At 41.4% G+C, this 15,357-nt stretch overlaps 1 protein-coding gene across 1 annotated transcript in view; it reads left to right on the top strand.

Moving 5' to 3' along the window:
• LOC115084996 (cadherin-6-like) overlaps positions 1-15,357 on the top strand; it is a 233,274-nt gene that overhangs the window by 192,721 nt on the left and 25,196 nt on the right. Inside the window, exons 4-6 of the mRNA XM_029590503.1 lie at positions 1,642-1,761; positions 3,412-3,579; positions 14,687-14,874. Coding sequence (XP_029446363.1) covers positions 1,642-1,761; positions 3,412-3,579; positions 14,687-14,874 — 476 coding nt within the window. The remainder of the gene's footprint in view (positions 1-1,641; positions 1,762-3,411; positions 3,580-14,686; positions 14,875-15,357) is intronic.

Below are 15,357 nucleotides of genomic sequence, written 5' to 3'. Positions count from 1 at the left end.
ATTGTTGACCTCCGTGTTCAAAGAATATCTACTAAATGTTTTATAGAATTACAAGTTTGTTCCTGTCCTGAACACATGAATAAACTAGGAATATTTTACTTCAGAAAAGCAGTGACTGGGGATACATATGCAGTGAGATTTCTGAAGCATTCTGTGAGCCTCCTGGGAAATTCCATTCCTGTACTTGGAACCATGCATAGATTCCCCAAAATATGCAGAACTGCTGTAGCAGTCTATGCTGTAACAGTGCACTACTATTTAAAAGAACCCCACAAGAATTTAGTTCAGAAACTTCTCAAGAAAAAAACAAATATATATATAGATGCAAAAGAGGATTCAAATTGATAATAAGTATGAATAATGAAGGAACAATTCAACCAAAAATCAAGTGAGTTACATTTCTCATACATACTGCAAATGTCTGATATAGTTGCCTTTATTTGTACAACATTGTCAGTCAGGGGAGCCCTGAATTAAAGGAGCATGCTTTCAGCTGCTAAGAGCAAACTGAAGCAGAGATGCTTGAGCAGCAGAATTCATGCTCAGAAGAAAATTAAACTTGATGGGCAAATATATCTCCAGCCTGATAACTATCAGACCAGATAACCATGTTGCCACTGATTTTCATAATGATCCTATCTGATGTCTGTAATCCTTGGCATAATGTAATACATCCTGGCATTTTCAGATATATCCTTCTGAATTCCATGCCATGGATTATCACCAAGGGAAAGATGGAGCAAAGATAAATATTTCTATATGACAACATTGCCAGAGTGACAAAATGTTTATATAAGGCCGCTTTTGGACAGACGTGCCACCACACAGAACAAAACTGCTTTTTCCAAGATATCGAGAAACTCACTTATACATAGAGACCATCACATTCAGGTTATATTTTATTTTTCCTGACAATTTAACGGTGGTTATTGTAACAGACAAAATGGGAGAAAACCAGTGGGGGAAAAAAAAGGCTCATTCTTTTTCTACTGGTTTTTCTCCCATTGATAAATTCCTGGTAAAAATAAAATAAAAACTGAAAATGATGGTCCCAACTGATACAGCAGCAAAAAGTTAAGCGTAAAAGAGTTCTGTGAATAGGATTTTTCACTGTACAGACGCCCAAATATATTACTCAGTTGTAAATGTATTACTCAGATGTAATACATCTTCTCCCCTGACTCTTAACTACCTTCTAAAACTTCCCCCCCCCCCCCCCCCCCCGGCACCCTATATCCCCTCCAATCTTCCAATCCCTTCCCATGCCAATAGAACCCTCCTAAATTGCGTACACTGATATCCTTTATTCACAACTATAGTATAAGTTATCAGAATTCCCCCTACATGCATTACCCATGCTAGCCTTTAACTTATGATCTATATTGTTACCTAAAGTATTATGCTTATTATTATTACCACATGTTGAACACAGTTACTTTGTATCCTCTAACCTTTATGTTTTATGTAATTCGCATATTTAAAACCTTGTTGGTTCTTTCTATTTCATTGTAAAGCATGTTGCTGCATTATGTTCTAATGTAAACCGAGGTGTTGTTCCAAACGTGCCGCGGTATAAATAAATAAAATTCTGTTCATTAATATAACAATGTATAATATTGATCTTTCTTGTCTTTACTATAGGTACATTTGTTTTGCAAGTTACAGCCACTGATGCTGATGACCCTACCTATGGGAACAGTGCAAAAGTTGTCTACAGTATTCTCCAGGGGCAGCCGTATTTCTCAGTCGAGTCGGAGTCAGGTTAGGAGACCTTACTTGTCAGTTTCCTTCTGCATCCTCGATTTGAAGTGACATGTTAAGCTAAGCTGGGACATATTGCACAGAAACCTCCAAGAGATTCAATTTGCCTTGCCTGTAAAAATCTGACAAACTCAATAGAGCAATACATCTGTAAACTTGACACCTGCGTTATTATAACCTGAACATCAAAGCATAACAAATACAATTAGGGCTGCCCACAAAACAGTTCTCAGTCATTTTTGGACAAGCAATGGCCATGGAGGATTCAAGTGGAATATGTATACTGGACTGATTGTACAAATATTCATCAACTTTGTTCTAATCAGGATAGAATTTTCCTTTTTCCGCTCCCTTAACAGAAATTGTTATTTCAAGGCTGAAAAAAAACCCCAAATCAGTCATCTTTATGTAACAATCTTTTTTTTTTCTGCTGCTTTCTCCAGTGTTCATGCCCACAAATTTTCTGTGGCTCATTTTAAAATAAATATCTTTTATCTTAAAATTTGTCTTTATATTCAACACTCCTAATTTTAATGATATTTAAACGTGGTCTACCCTCATTCATCAAGATCTAAGGAATTTTAAAGAGATTCACTAGCACCACAGGTGAGAATAAAGAATTAGTCTGAAATTATACTGAAGTATATAAAATGTAATTATAGTTTTGTAATTTTTCTTATATCGTGCTTTGATTCATAACACTTTATGGAAATAATACACAATTATTTTCACTTAATTACAATTTATTTATTTACTTGTATTTATTAATTGCCCATCTTGGAGCCCTAGGTGATGTACAACAAAATTGGAAAATACATAAGATAACAGATTTAAAAAATAACAGTACAACAAAATAAACCAAATTATATATAATAATAAAAACAGTAAATATGAAAAGTACAAAAAGTAAACAATTTAAAATAAATTATCCAAAAGGCCATAACTTTATATATATATATATATATATATATATATATATATATATATACACTAGTCAAAAGTACCCAGTGTTGCTCGGGTCGTCTGGTTCCGCAGGCAGATGCAGTTCCTCTCCCATGGGTCCGGCAGAGCTCCAACAAAGCTTCTTACTTTATTCCAATTCTCTCTGGCATTGTTCTCCTCAGACACACTCTCTCTCTGCTTCTTCTAACTCTCAACTCCTGTAGGGCTTTGAGAAAACTCGAATTCTCTTTCCAGCTTCTCACTCCTTAACTCTCCTTGGAACCTTTTAGCCCTACTGGGTGCAGCACCTGTTCCTTCTCCTTGGCTCAAGCTCCTCCAGATACTCCAACCCTGAGACTCCTTCCTCAGTGACCAGCATCTAATCCTCATGGAAGAACCTCTTTTATACCATTCTCTTACCTTCTCCTATTGGAGTGAGTCACTCTGCCACTCATACACCGGCACTCTCTTCCATTTACTCCACTTGACTCCTAAAGCTGAAAAATTCCACATCTTAACATATAGGTTACATTCACTCTAAGCAATTTCCGATATCCATATGCCATCTAGTGGCCAGAGTTCCACTCTACGACAGACAGACTGACTAGTTGGCACACTGGTAATCGTTTACCCAGTCACAAAAGATAATTTTCTTAACAATTTATCCATCACCGATGTTTCATATTCTTTTTACTTCTAAAATTACAGGTGTCATCAAAACTGCTTTACCAAACATGGACAGAGAAAATAAAGAGAAATACCAAGTAGTGATCCAGGCTAAGGATATGGGCGGCCAAATGGGAGGATTATCCGGAACCACCACAGTGAACATCACACTGACAGATGTTAATGACAATCCTCCTCGATTCCCCCAGAGTAAGAAATGATTCTGTTCCTTTGAAAGTCTGTTTAAAAGAGGTTGATGTCTGAGCAGCATTAAAATCAGCCATTAATATATCTGGCCAGTTTTAATGCAGGTGTTAACTCCTGCAAAATAATACATTGAATACCAAACTAAGGGCCTCATTTTCTAAAGTATCGCAGGCCTGCGATACTTTAGAAAATTGCGCTAATGGGAGGCGGGGGGGTCGAAGTGGGGGGGTCCTGGGCTAACTGGCAGTGACCGCAGTGCGATCGCTGCCAGCATCGCGCCCAATAGCGCCACCATAGAAGGTGTAGTTATTGGGCGCGAAGTAGAACGCGAAAAGGCCCTTACCTTTTCGTAGTCCGTGGCGTCTTCGCGAAGTCGGCCCCGGTGATGCTCCGACTCCTCCTCTTCCGGGGCCGACTCCACCCCGATTTAGGTAGTGCAGGCATGCGCTACCTTCGCAAGCTGTCGCAGGCTTGCGCTGTTAGCGCAAGCCTGCGATAGCCTTGGAAAATAAGGCCCTAAATGGCATTAAATCTTGTGTTTTGCAGGAAATAATGCATGTAAGCTACTGCTCCTAGTAAAGTATTGGCACTATATTCGCTCTGTCCCCAAAAGGAGACAAGAGGGATCCTGCACATGGGCCATTCCCTTCCCCAACCTTCCCCCTTCTCCCATCTGGATCCTCCACATCCTACTCCATCATATGCTGCAGTAATGTGCGTTATCCACATGTTAATGTGTCAGCCAAGTCCACATGTCAATTTAGAGAATGAATTTATTATCCAACCAGATAACAATCCTTTCTATGGATCGAAATGTTGGCTAATAAATTAATTCTCTAAACTGATAGGTATACCTAATTGCATTCTCCTTTTTTTATCTTTCTTTTGAAGTGAAGCATGTTCAACTAATTTCCCCCTTATACCTTTCATCCAAGACTTTAAATGTATCAATACATAGACTGCAAGGTTGACATTTTTCTATTGTCTAGAGTTGCGATGTCAAAGTCAGGCCTCCTTATCTTTCCAGTGAAAGAAATATGATGCATACTTATAACTTCATAGTTGAAACAGCTTTTCTTTTCTTTCCTATAGTAGTCACAATATTTGCCTAGGGGCTTCTGAGATAGTTGTGACTGATAGACATCAAGATTTTGTTCGTTCTCATTATAAGTTATCTTGCTTGGTGCCTTTGAATTTTTCTATCAACAGAATTACTCCTGCATAAATAATTATAATTCAGTAAAGCATGGAGGATCCTTGGTTATGGGGAAATGAGGGTTAGACCAGGGTTCAAGTAGAATCTGCAGAATTGCAATAGGTAGGAGAAATGACCAGATGCGATTCGCCTTGTGGTATCTGCTGTCATATTCTGTTTCTGTGATTTGAATTTGCATTGAGAAGGAATTAGATATAGTGTCGCATGAAGGTCTGCTTTATAAAGTAAAGAATATATGAGTCAGAGAAAATTTGAATAAAAATTGCTTAAAAAACTGTTTTCAGAGAGTAATTAATAGAAGTAGCATAGGTGGTGGAAGGATCGGTGTTGGGAGTGGTTCGGTTCAATATCTAACGGGCAAATTCAGTAAACTGCGCAGGAGAGCCGGCGCTCTGAGGCGAGCGCCCGCTCTCCCAATGTGCACCCAGGCCACTCTAGTGGGCGCGCGATTCAGTATTCAAATAAGGGCCCGCACTAATAAGGAAGCGGTGGCTGTCAGCGGGTTTGACAGCCGACGCTTAATTTTACCGGCGTCGGTTGTCAAACCCGCTGACAGCCACGGGTTCGGAACATGGATGCCGGCAAAACTGAGCATCTGTTTTTTTGGGTTTTTTTAAGATTTTTAAATTTTTGTTATTTTTGGGGCCTCCGACTTAATATCGCTATGACATTAAGTCGGAGGGTGTACAGAAAAGCAGTTTTTTCTGCATTTCTGTGCACTTGCCTGGTGCCGGCCAAAATTAACTCCTGCCTTTGGCAGGAGCTAATTTCTGAGAATAAAATATGCGGCTTGGCTGCACATTTTACTTTCTGTATCGAGCAGGACTAACTAATAGGCTCGTCAACATGCATTTGCATGTTGCGGGCGCTATTAGTTTCGGGGGGGTTGGCCGCGCATTTTCAACGCGCTATTACCCCTTACTGAATAAGGGGTAATAGCGTATCGAAAACGCGCATCCAAATGGGGGCTAACGGCACACTCGGCCTGAGCGCACTGAACTGAATTGGCCTGTTCGTGAGCAACACTGCGGAAGGGATAGAAGGTAAAGTTTGTCAATTTGCGGATGATTACCATAAAACAATATGAGGATTTGTTGTATGCTTGACACAACCTCTAATGTCCGGTACCCCTGCCCTGGGTTTAAATCACTGTAGGATTTACTCCCATGGAGCCAAGTGCCATTTTTACTTTATTCAAAATCCTAGTAATATATTTATTGTCCTTTATAATTTTTTTTATTTTTTTATCACATCATAAAACTCTTTTGTGTCCATGGATACTGTCTGTGTCCACTCTCCTCTGAAAAGCTCTACTTAATGGAATAAACAAACTTATCTTTTCCCTTTTTCACCCAGCGATTCTGGGCTCTCAGTGTCCTTTCATTCTTTGTTTTAGTAGAGCCATTTGCCCACCCCACCTCTAAAAAGCTCTACTTAATGGAATAAACAAGCTTATCTTTTTCCTTTTTTGCGTGGTGAAAAAGGAAAAAAAGGACACGGAAAGCCCAGAATCGCCGGACAAAAAAGAAAAAAGATAAGTTTGTTTATTCCATTAAGTAGAGCTTTTCAGAGGAGAGCGGACACAGACAGTATCCATGGGCACAAAACGGTTTTACAGTGCGATAAAAAAATAAAAAAATATATATATAAAGGACAAAAGAATATAAAGGACAATAAATATATTACTAGGATTTTGAATATCAACACGGTACTTGACTCCATGAGAATAAATCATACAATGATTTAAACCCAGGGCAGGGGAACCAGATATCAGAGTTTTTGTCAAGCATACAACAAATCCTCATATTGTGTTGAGGTAATTATTATTATTTTAGGGATTCTTGCAGAGGCTTGTATTTCTTCTGAGATGCACACTAATTTGTGGATGATACCAAGATCTGCAACAGCGTGGTCACGCCAGAAGGAGTAGAGAGAATGAGATGTGATTTAAGAAAGCTTGAACAGTTGTCGAAGATATGGCAGCTGGGATTCAATGCCAAGAAGTGCAAAGTCATGCATCTGGGGTGTGGTAATCCAAAAGAACCGTATGTGATGAGGGATGAAAGGCTGTTTTGCACAGACCAAGAGAGGGACCTTTGGGCGATAGTGTCTAGCGATCTAAAGACAGTGAAGTAAAGTGACAAGGTGATAGCTAAAGCCAGAAGAATGCTGGGCAGCATAGAAAGAGGAATAACCAGTAAGAAAAAGGAGTTGATAATGACATTGTACAGGTCCTTGGTGAGGCCTCACCTGGAGTACTGTGCTCAGTTCTGGAGCCTGTATCTCAAAAGGGACTGAGACAGGATGGAGGTGGTCCAGAGAGGGGTGATCAAAATGGTGGGGGTTCTCCATCAAATGACTTATGAGGAGCCTTCATACTGTTGATGCGTCCATCATTGCTCTCTGCTTCAACGGCAGGGGGAAAAGAGCAATTTGATTCAGACAGCAACCAACAAGGATCCTGACATTTACAGTCTGGGGAAACAAATAAACATGGAGGTAACTTACTGATGCAGCTCTTAACTACCCTTAACCAATAAGTCTGATACTTTTGATGCAACTCCAACATTGCTCTATGCTTCAACAGCAAGAGATAATGGGGAATTAGACTCAAGACAGCAATATACAAGGGCCTTGACTTTTATGGTCTGGGACACTGATAAGTATGGGGCTGACCTGTACAGCGCAGTGGGTGCTGCCATGGGCTTGCTGGGCAGACTGGATGGACCGTTGGGTCTTTTTCTGCCATCATTTCTATGTTTAGGTTAGTGTATCCTTCTTGGATAAGCAAAGGTTTAAACTCAGAGGGAAGGGTAACTTAAACAAGCATGCTGCAGAAAGACAAAGTCAGCGTTTTTGGCTTCCTTTTACAATCAAGTTGGATGAGTTTCTGGACATTTATGATGTTAGTGGGTGTTCTGCATGATCGGCGTTAAGAAAATTTGAAAGCCACGTTTATTAAGGATCAGAATGGAATTGCTTGCTTCCCTGGGCAACAAAACTGGCCGAAGTCCTCCAGACTTTTTACTTTTACTTGATGCCCCTGAATTATCCTAAACAAATATTTGCCCAGATAAGAACAGTTGGTAAAGTGCTATCCTTGATGTTTTCTTTCAGCTTAGTATAGAAAAAAGATAAACAACTTGTAGGTGAAACCTTTTTTTATTGAGCCAGCTGAATATATTTTTGTGACTCCAATTCATGGTTTACCAGCTCTTTATCAGATCAACACAACACGAGCTAAAGAGGATGACATTTAAATATGCTGTATGTCTGCTGCCACAATGCCTTCCCAGTTTTGGTTTTTTTTTATTATTTTTTTTATTTGATTGTGGAGCTTCAGGGAGGGCAACATTTAGCAGTGCTGAGGTGCATTTTTCAAAGGGACATTGTCTGCCAGACTTAGGAGCCGATGTAATAAAGAAAAGCACGTGGCAGAGCACAACCTAATCTGCAGCTGTGCACACATTTTTTGTGCGAAAACTTTGCTGTCGATGCAGTAAGGAGTTTTATGCTGAAAAAATGGGCGCACAGAACTGTGCATGAAGGTGAATGCCCTTGTTGATGCTGGCGTCAGCTGCTACACCCATCCCAATGCAGAGAGGTGCGCTGGCTTACCTCGTGTTCCCTTACTGCTGCAAACTTAACTCCTAGTCAGAGGTGGAGTAACGTTTCTAGGGTTAACGTTAGCCTATGGCTGGATGCTTGAGTTCTGGTGCTGGGACTTCTAGTCTGGATTTTATGTGCAAAAAAAATATGATTTATGCACACCAAAAAATGTTTTCTTTGCTTAACCATTTTGGTGCGCATAACTCATATTTATTGCACAAAAAATATACTTTACATGCACAAAGCATGTTTTCTGTGCATAAAAGACTTCAGTGGACACAAAAGTGCTTTTTTTAAGTGCTCATAAATCATGACTCCCCGAGACTCCTTTTTCCAGCGGAGTTAAAGTGTGTGCTCTGCCTATACAAAAAGCTGAGGGCACATTGTAACTCGGGTTTGCATGCTTTTTTAACTCTCGATGCATTAGCAAACCCCCTGCTTATTGCATCAGGTGTTAACTTTTTTTTTTTTTCTAAAGCTTTATCGCGTTCGTTAGGGCCCTAACGCGCCCGATAAGGCCATATCGCATGCATAAAGGGCCTATTCGCATGCGATATAATGCAAATTAGGGGGAGGGGAGGAGCGGAGTCGGCAGTGTCTTCGCTGCCGGTGATAATGTTAGTAACGTTATCGTCGGCAATAGTGCACCAACTAGCACCACCTTTCACGGTGGCACTATTCGGTGTGAAAGCCGGCAGTCGGCGTACCGCCGTGGTACGAAGGCTACGGGCTTTAGCAGGCTGCAAGGAATGATGAAGCCAGGCTTTAGCCAGCTAAGTTAAGCTCATTTTCAGTTGCAATCTAGCCTGCTCAGTTATAGCTGAAGATGTCCCTAAATCTAGCCAAGTTGACTTAGGGCAGCTATTTGTGTGCTCAGGTTCAGGCACCTAGATTAAGCAGTAGTGGCAGTATCATCTCATCAATACCCTTCAGAAATCAGAAAAATCTCGTAGTGACAAAGAAAAAGTGACAACTCACACTCACATTTCTCAGTGTGTGGTATGTTTACCTTCTAAATCCCATACAAATTTTATTGGTGAAATCTCCAAGGGATGGAGGAGGGCTGACTGAAGGCCGGTCTAGAAAGATGGGAAAAGTAGGAGAAAAGATAACGCACAGAAGTGAAATACCAATGTTTTGGTAAGAAAAGGAGAAGGCCTGCCATTCCCATCCAGACAGCGTAAGTCATTATAGTGAGAATAATCTATTTACTATACATCTGAGAACTAGGGAAATGGTAATTACTGTGGATCACGATGATCCTGACAATGATGATGATGTGGTGCTGCAGGTGCACATTGATATTGGCAACAAAGAGCCATGGTGATACAGCTGTTAAAAGAAACATATCTCTCTTGAGAAGAAACTACATTCTAGTCAATTCGCTTTTTCAGAAAAAAAAGACAAAAAATGCTTAATAGACCTTCCTTCTCCCACTAGCCACATCCACTACCACTACTACTGCAAACATCACTAATGGCTTTCACTGCTCGGTGCTAGGGAAAGGGTCCTCCTTGGAAGTACATGCTGCCGCTGTGATAGGCCAAGGGTCAATGACAGTGGAGTTTGTGCAGAAGGAGGAGGATGGCGCTGCCAGGTTGCATAACAACAGCATCAGAAAGAAATGAAATCCACCAGTGTACACTATGAACATCTTTCATTTCTGCTTCCAAAGAAAACAGCAGAATGCCTAAGTAGAGAGATACTAGGGATATGTGTTTTTGTGTCACCCTCAAGAGCAAAATATGATGTTCAGTCCTTTGGCCATGTAACAGAAATGCATGCACTTAAATGTCATAACCAACTTGAAAATTGCAAAAGAGAAAAACCAATCTTCCATCATAGAAGGTTCCTCAGACTTTATGCTTTGGTATTTTTTTGGTCATTTTTTCCCTCCGTCTTTTTTTCTGTAACCAAAATGCAATAACTGCTTCCCCATCCGTTTCCTTTCTGCTTTTTCTCACTCTTCCTCTCTTTTTTCCTTTTCCCTAATCTAGAATGAAAGAGTACTTACTGGAATCCAAATTCTGCCTCAGCTCTAGTTTTGCGTATAAAATATCCATTAGAATTCCCTTCCTTCCCTCCCCTCACTCCTGGTCTCCCTTTCTGCAAAGACAGACACATCTTCAACAATCAGCAAAAGAAAAAGCCACAGGCTCTGTTTATCATAAATTACATAACTTATTTATTCTTAATACAGCAAATTATGTCAGAAGCTAAAACCTCACCAGCAAGAGAATATTTATATCCCTTTTAGAATCCCCTATTAGGGATGTGCATTTGTTTCATATGTTTCCTACGTTTCCTAGATAAGCATGTAATATAAAACGTATGAAACATATGAAACGAATGCACATCTAATTGGCATATAATGGGAAAAGAATGAAACGAATGAAACGAATGCACATCCCTATCCCCTATACACTGTGTTTACTGACAGCTAGCGAGGCTGCCGCCCCTTACATCTGCTCCGTGTGTAACGCGGAAGATCGTTAGCAGGCAACGGATGCACCTTGCAGTTATCCCACCTCTTTGAGAGAAACCTCCTCACACTGACCTTGGTGGGAACCACACCCCTTTCTTATGGGGGCCTAGGATTGATCACCACCATGTATCAAACAGTCCAGGAGTCCCTTCCATAATAGCACCTTGGTACCTCCTTTATGGGCTGAATCCCCCTTTTGTTTGCTGTTGCAGTACTGCGGTAGCTCAGCTCTGACAGTGATCTATTCTACCAACTTTACCAGAGCTAACCCTATTGTTACCAACAGCAAGTGTGATGGGTGAGTTACCTTTGCTGTGTTCTGCTGAGCCCTTCTGCTATCTCCCCCTTTTACGGTGCTCCCTATCTTCCCATCTATTGTGACCTTCCAGTTGTGCTGGAAAACTTGCAGGCTTGCTTTTAAAATTCCCTTCAACCTATAGATGTAAACCTTTCTCCTAGGGAAATTTTGGTTGAGTTTGTTTTTTCAGTTTGGTATCCTATTTCATTTGTTTCGTTCGATATTAGGAAGCAGAAACTGTTTTGGGTTTTTTTTTGTTTGTTTCCATTAAAGTCAATAGGGGAAACAATGCGCATCTTAGTTTTTATTCTAACACTGGAGTTTTCTGTTCAAGTTTTCTGAAACTTGCTGGTAGAAATAAGCAGCAGAGGTAACATCACACCAAGGCAAAAAAAGTGGCATGACCACCCCCATGGCATCCAAAGAGGGCAAAGGGTACCAACAGTGGCATGAACAGCCCAAGCCAGCATGAAAGGGTCAGAGCTGCACAGATAGTGGTATGAGCAACCCAAAGCATCAAAAGAGAAGAAAACAGCACAAACAACCGAATTAACACCTCGAGGCACCAAAAGAAGGACAAAGGACACCATCAGTGGCATGAAAATCCCAAGGCGACAAAAGAGGAATAAAGGCCATTACTAGCCATAGCAGAAACACCCCAAACAGTGAGCAAGGGGCATGAACACCCCAAGGCACAAAAAGAGGGGCAAAGGGCACCAACTACAGTGGCATGAACACCTTATAGCACTGAGAGACCCAAGGCCCTGTGAAAGGGGCAAAGCAGCACCAACAGTGACATAAAAATTCCAAGACACAATTAGAGGCTTAAACAGTGGTATAAAAAACCAAACGCACCTGAAGAGGGGAAAATGGCACAAAATGTGAAATGAAAACCTCAAGGTATAGAATGAGGGATAATGCAGCCAGTACTGTGACATCAACACCCCAAGAAATAGAGTGAGGGATATAGAGGGGCACCAAGACCTCAAAGTATTGCATAAGAGGTATGGCGGCAAGCACAATGGCATCAACACCCCAGAACAATGAGTGAAGGGTAAGGAAGCAAGAAGAGCGGTGTCAACACCCCAAGGCATAGAGTGAGGGTTAAGAAAGCAAGAGGAGTAGCAGTAACACTCAAAGACACTGAATGAGGGGTAAGACAGCAAAATAAATGGCACCAATATCCCCAGGCATAGAGTGCCATGTGAAACATCAAGAGGAGAGGCATCAACATCCACAGACACTGACGGGTAGATTTTCCACCAGTTGCGCGCGTAAATTCCAGCCTTTACGTGCTTGGCCAGGCCTTGCGTACGCCGAGCCAATTTTCCACAAGGCCCAACCACATGCATAAAGGCCAGTACACACACAAATGCTGGGCTTCCTGCAAGGGACGGGGCAAGACAGCACCATTGTTCACTGTCCTGGAGCCTGACGCGCCGTCCAGCTGCCACGTGTGCAACCTACTTCAGCTCGGGAGCTGAAGTAAGTTGCAGAAGAAGAATAAAAAAGAAAAAAGGTAGGGTTGAGGGGGTGGGGAGGAGAGGGGAAGGGAAGGGAGATTAGGTAGGGGGGTAGGGAAGTTCCCTCCTAGTCTGCTCCTTAATTGGATGCAGTGCACTTCTGTGGAAAATCTACCCCTGAGTAGGGGATAAGGCAGCAAGAGGATTGGCATTAACTCCCCCATGAGGGATAGAAAGTTAAGAGGAGTGGCATCAACACAGCAAGGCACTGAACCAAGAACATAACAGTATAAGATATGCCATGCTCAATCAGTCCAAAGGTCCATCAAGCCCAGAATACTGTTTTCATCAGTAGCAAATCCAGATCACAAAGAGTAAATCCAATTTCTTATTGCTGACTCCCCGAGATATAAGATGGCGCCCATCAAGTCTATATACTTAATAAGTGTTTATGAAATTTTCCTCCAGGAACTTGTCCAAACCCTTTTTAAACCCAGCTATGATAGATGCCTTGACCATATCCTCTGGCAGAAAATTCCAGAACGTAATTGGGCATTGATTGAAAACATCCCCTACCTGCTAGTATCATGGAGTGTCCCCTAGTACTATTTGAAAGGGAAATAACCATTCCAGGGGTCATATTCAGTAGGCCAGCTAATGCATAAGTGATCCAGCTAAAGCCAGATAACTTGTCCCGTCTATTCAGCGAGATAAATGTTCCACTGAATATACTTGACTAAAGATATCCAGCTACATGTAGCCAGATAACTTAAAAACTTAACCAGTTATCTTTGAATATAGATGGTTAGATTTCTAGATATTCAGTTTTGTGTGGCTGGATAATTTGCAGCTTAACTGGATATCTTGAAAAGATATCCAGTTAAGTAGTTCTTTTAACAAAAAAAGAAGAAGAAGTAAAGGGCCTATGGCCTGATTCTCTGCCTTCATCGACCAAGTTTGAAAAGTGCCCTGTTGGGCTGTCCACCTAACACAGATAATCCCCTCATAAACCTTTTAAAAAATACCCCGGGGGGTCTGCTGCTCTTCCTCCCCAGTCTATCCCTAGTTCAATCTACATTTAAACCACTGCTGCTGCCAGACCCTCCCACCCCTCACCAACTTAAAGTGCTTCTCCGGACTCCCACCCAAACCCCCCCCCCCCCAGACCCCTAAAAATGTTTGCCAGGAATGGGCTACGACATCCCTTCCCCCTGCGCTCCTGCACAGGCTCTGTGATAAGCTGCACTGCACGCAGCCACTGCCGCCTAGCCAGAAAGGTTCTTACGTGTCCAGTTAAGTGGCGCTGAATATCGACCTCGGCGCGTTTAAGTCCGAAGTCTGACAAACTCCTCCCCCATCCCCGGAGTGCCTCTTGTCAGTTTTTGAAAAGGTGCAGGCAAAATCAGGTGACACGGGCAGATTACATGAAGCGAGCCCCAGGCCGTTTTAGAACCCCCATTTATATGCGGAAAATTATATCCTGGTAACGTGCCCACTATCTTGCTCACGGATTTTGGACCTCTAAAGGTTTTACCTCTAAAAGAATTCTGCTGTAGGCAGAGAATAGGAAAAGTCTTCTTTTGAATAAAGGCCCTGGAGCTGATGCCATCAGCTCTGCCCCTTCCTCTTTTCTTTCTTGTTCATGATTGAAAACGTCTGGTCTTTGACGTCCTGCATTTATGGTCTTGTTTAGCCTTAGTGTACCTTCAGTGGAATAGTCGAGTTCCAAGGGTTCATTCAGATTCAAATGTAGCTTCAAGGTCTAGAAATAGTAGAATTTGTAGTATTTAGTTATTTGTATATTATTTAAACATTTTTTTTTTTACTATACTGTTTTCCACAAGTGCATCGATTCAAAGTGGTGACAGAGTGGAGAAGTCAAGACTTCCCTCTGCCATAAACTCTATATGCCATGCATCTCCGCTGCAGTTTCCTGGGCAACAAAGAAAAATGTTTTTTTTTAAGTTCAGCATTGGTCACAGGCCCCCCACTAAACTACAGCCTTTCCCTCCTAACAGAAGGTGTTCTTGTTTTTCTAGGCACATACCAGTTCAAAACACCAGAGTCTGCCTCTCCTGGACACCCAGTTGGCAAGATAAAAGCCAATGACGCCGATGAGGGTGCTAACGCTGAGATCGCATACCATATCGTTGACGGAGATGAATCAGATGTGTTTGATGTGATCACTGACAAGGACACGCAGGAAGGAATCATAACTGTTAAAAAGGTACAAGTGCTGCAAATGCTTACGAAGCTTTAAATTAAGTTTTATGTCATCACTCCACCTCCATTTCTTGGAAAGATACAAGAGGAGGAATAAATGTTTCATCACACTGTCATCTGATAGGACTCAGCAAGATATAAAGCGGCAGCCTTGGGCAAAAATCTACTGCGTAATAAATAATAAGATAAAAATCTAGAGAGATGTTCTACATTGTTTCAGATATTTATGATTTTACTCATGGGGAATTTTTCGGTAGTAACTAATGGAGATCACTGCATGTTGCTTATTTGAAGTATCCATTGATCACTCAGAAGAAGCAGCACTGCTAGGAATCCTAAAAATCAGTTTTATAATTAAGCATAGTCAGTGATTTACAATTGCTGAGCACAGGAAATTAAAAGTAAATCAAATAGCATGACCCCACTTTGATGCCTTTGCACTCCTGATTTCAGAACAGAGGCAAACACTTCTTAAAGTCGTATTCCA

Source organism: Rhinatrema bivittatum, chromosome 2 (genome assembly GCF_901001135.1).
Source record: "Rhinatrema bivittatum chromosome 2, aRhiBiv1.1, whole genome shotgun sequence".
NCBI lineage: Eukaryota > Metazoa > Chordata > Amphibia > Gymnophiona > Rhinatrematidae > Rhinatrema > Rhinatrema bivittatum.
Note: the sequence above shows the minus strand (reverse complement) of the source record. Positions and strands in the feature narration are given on the sequence as shown.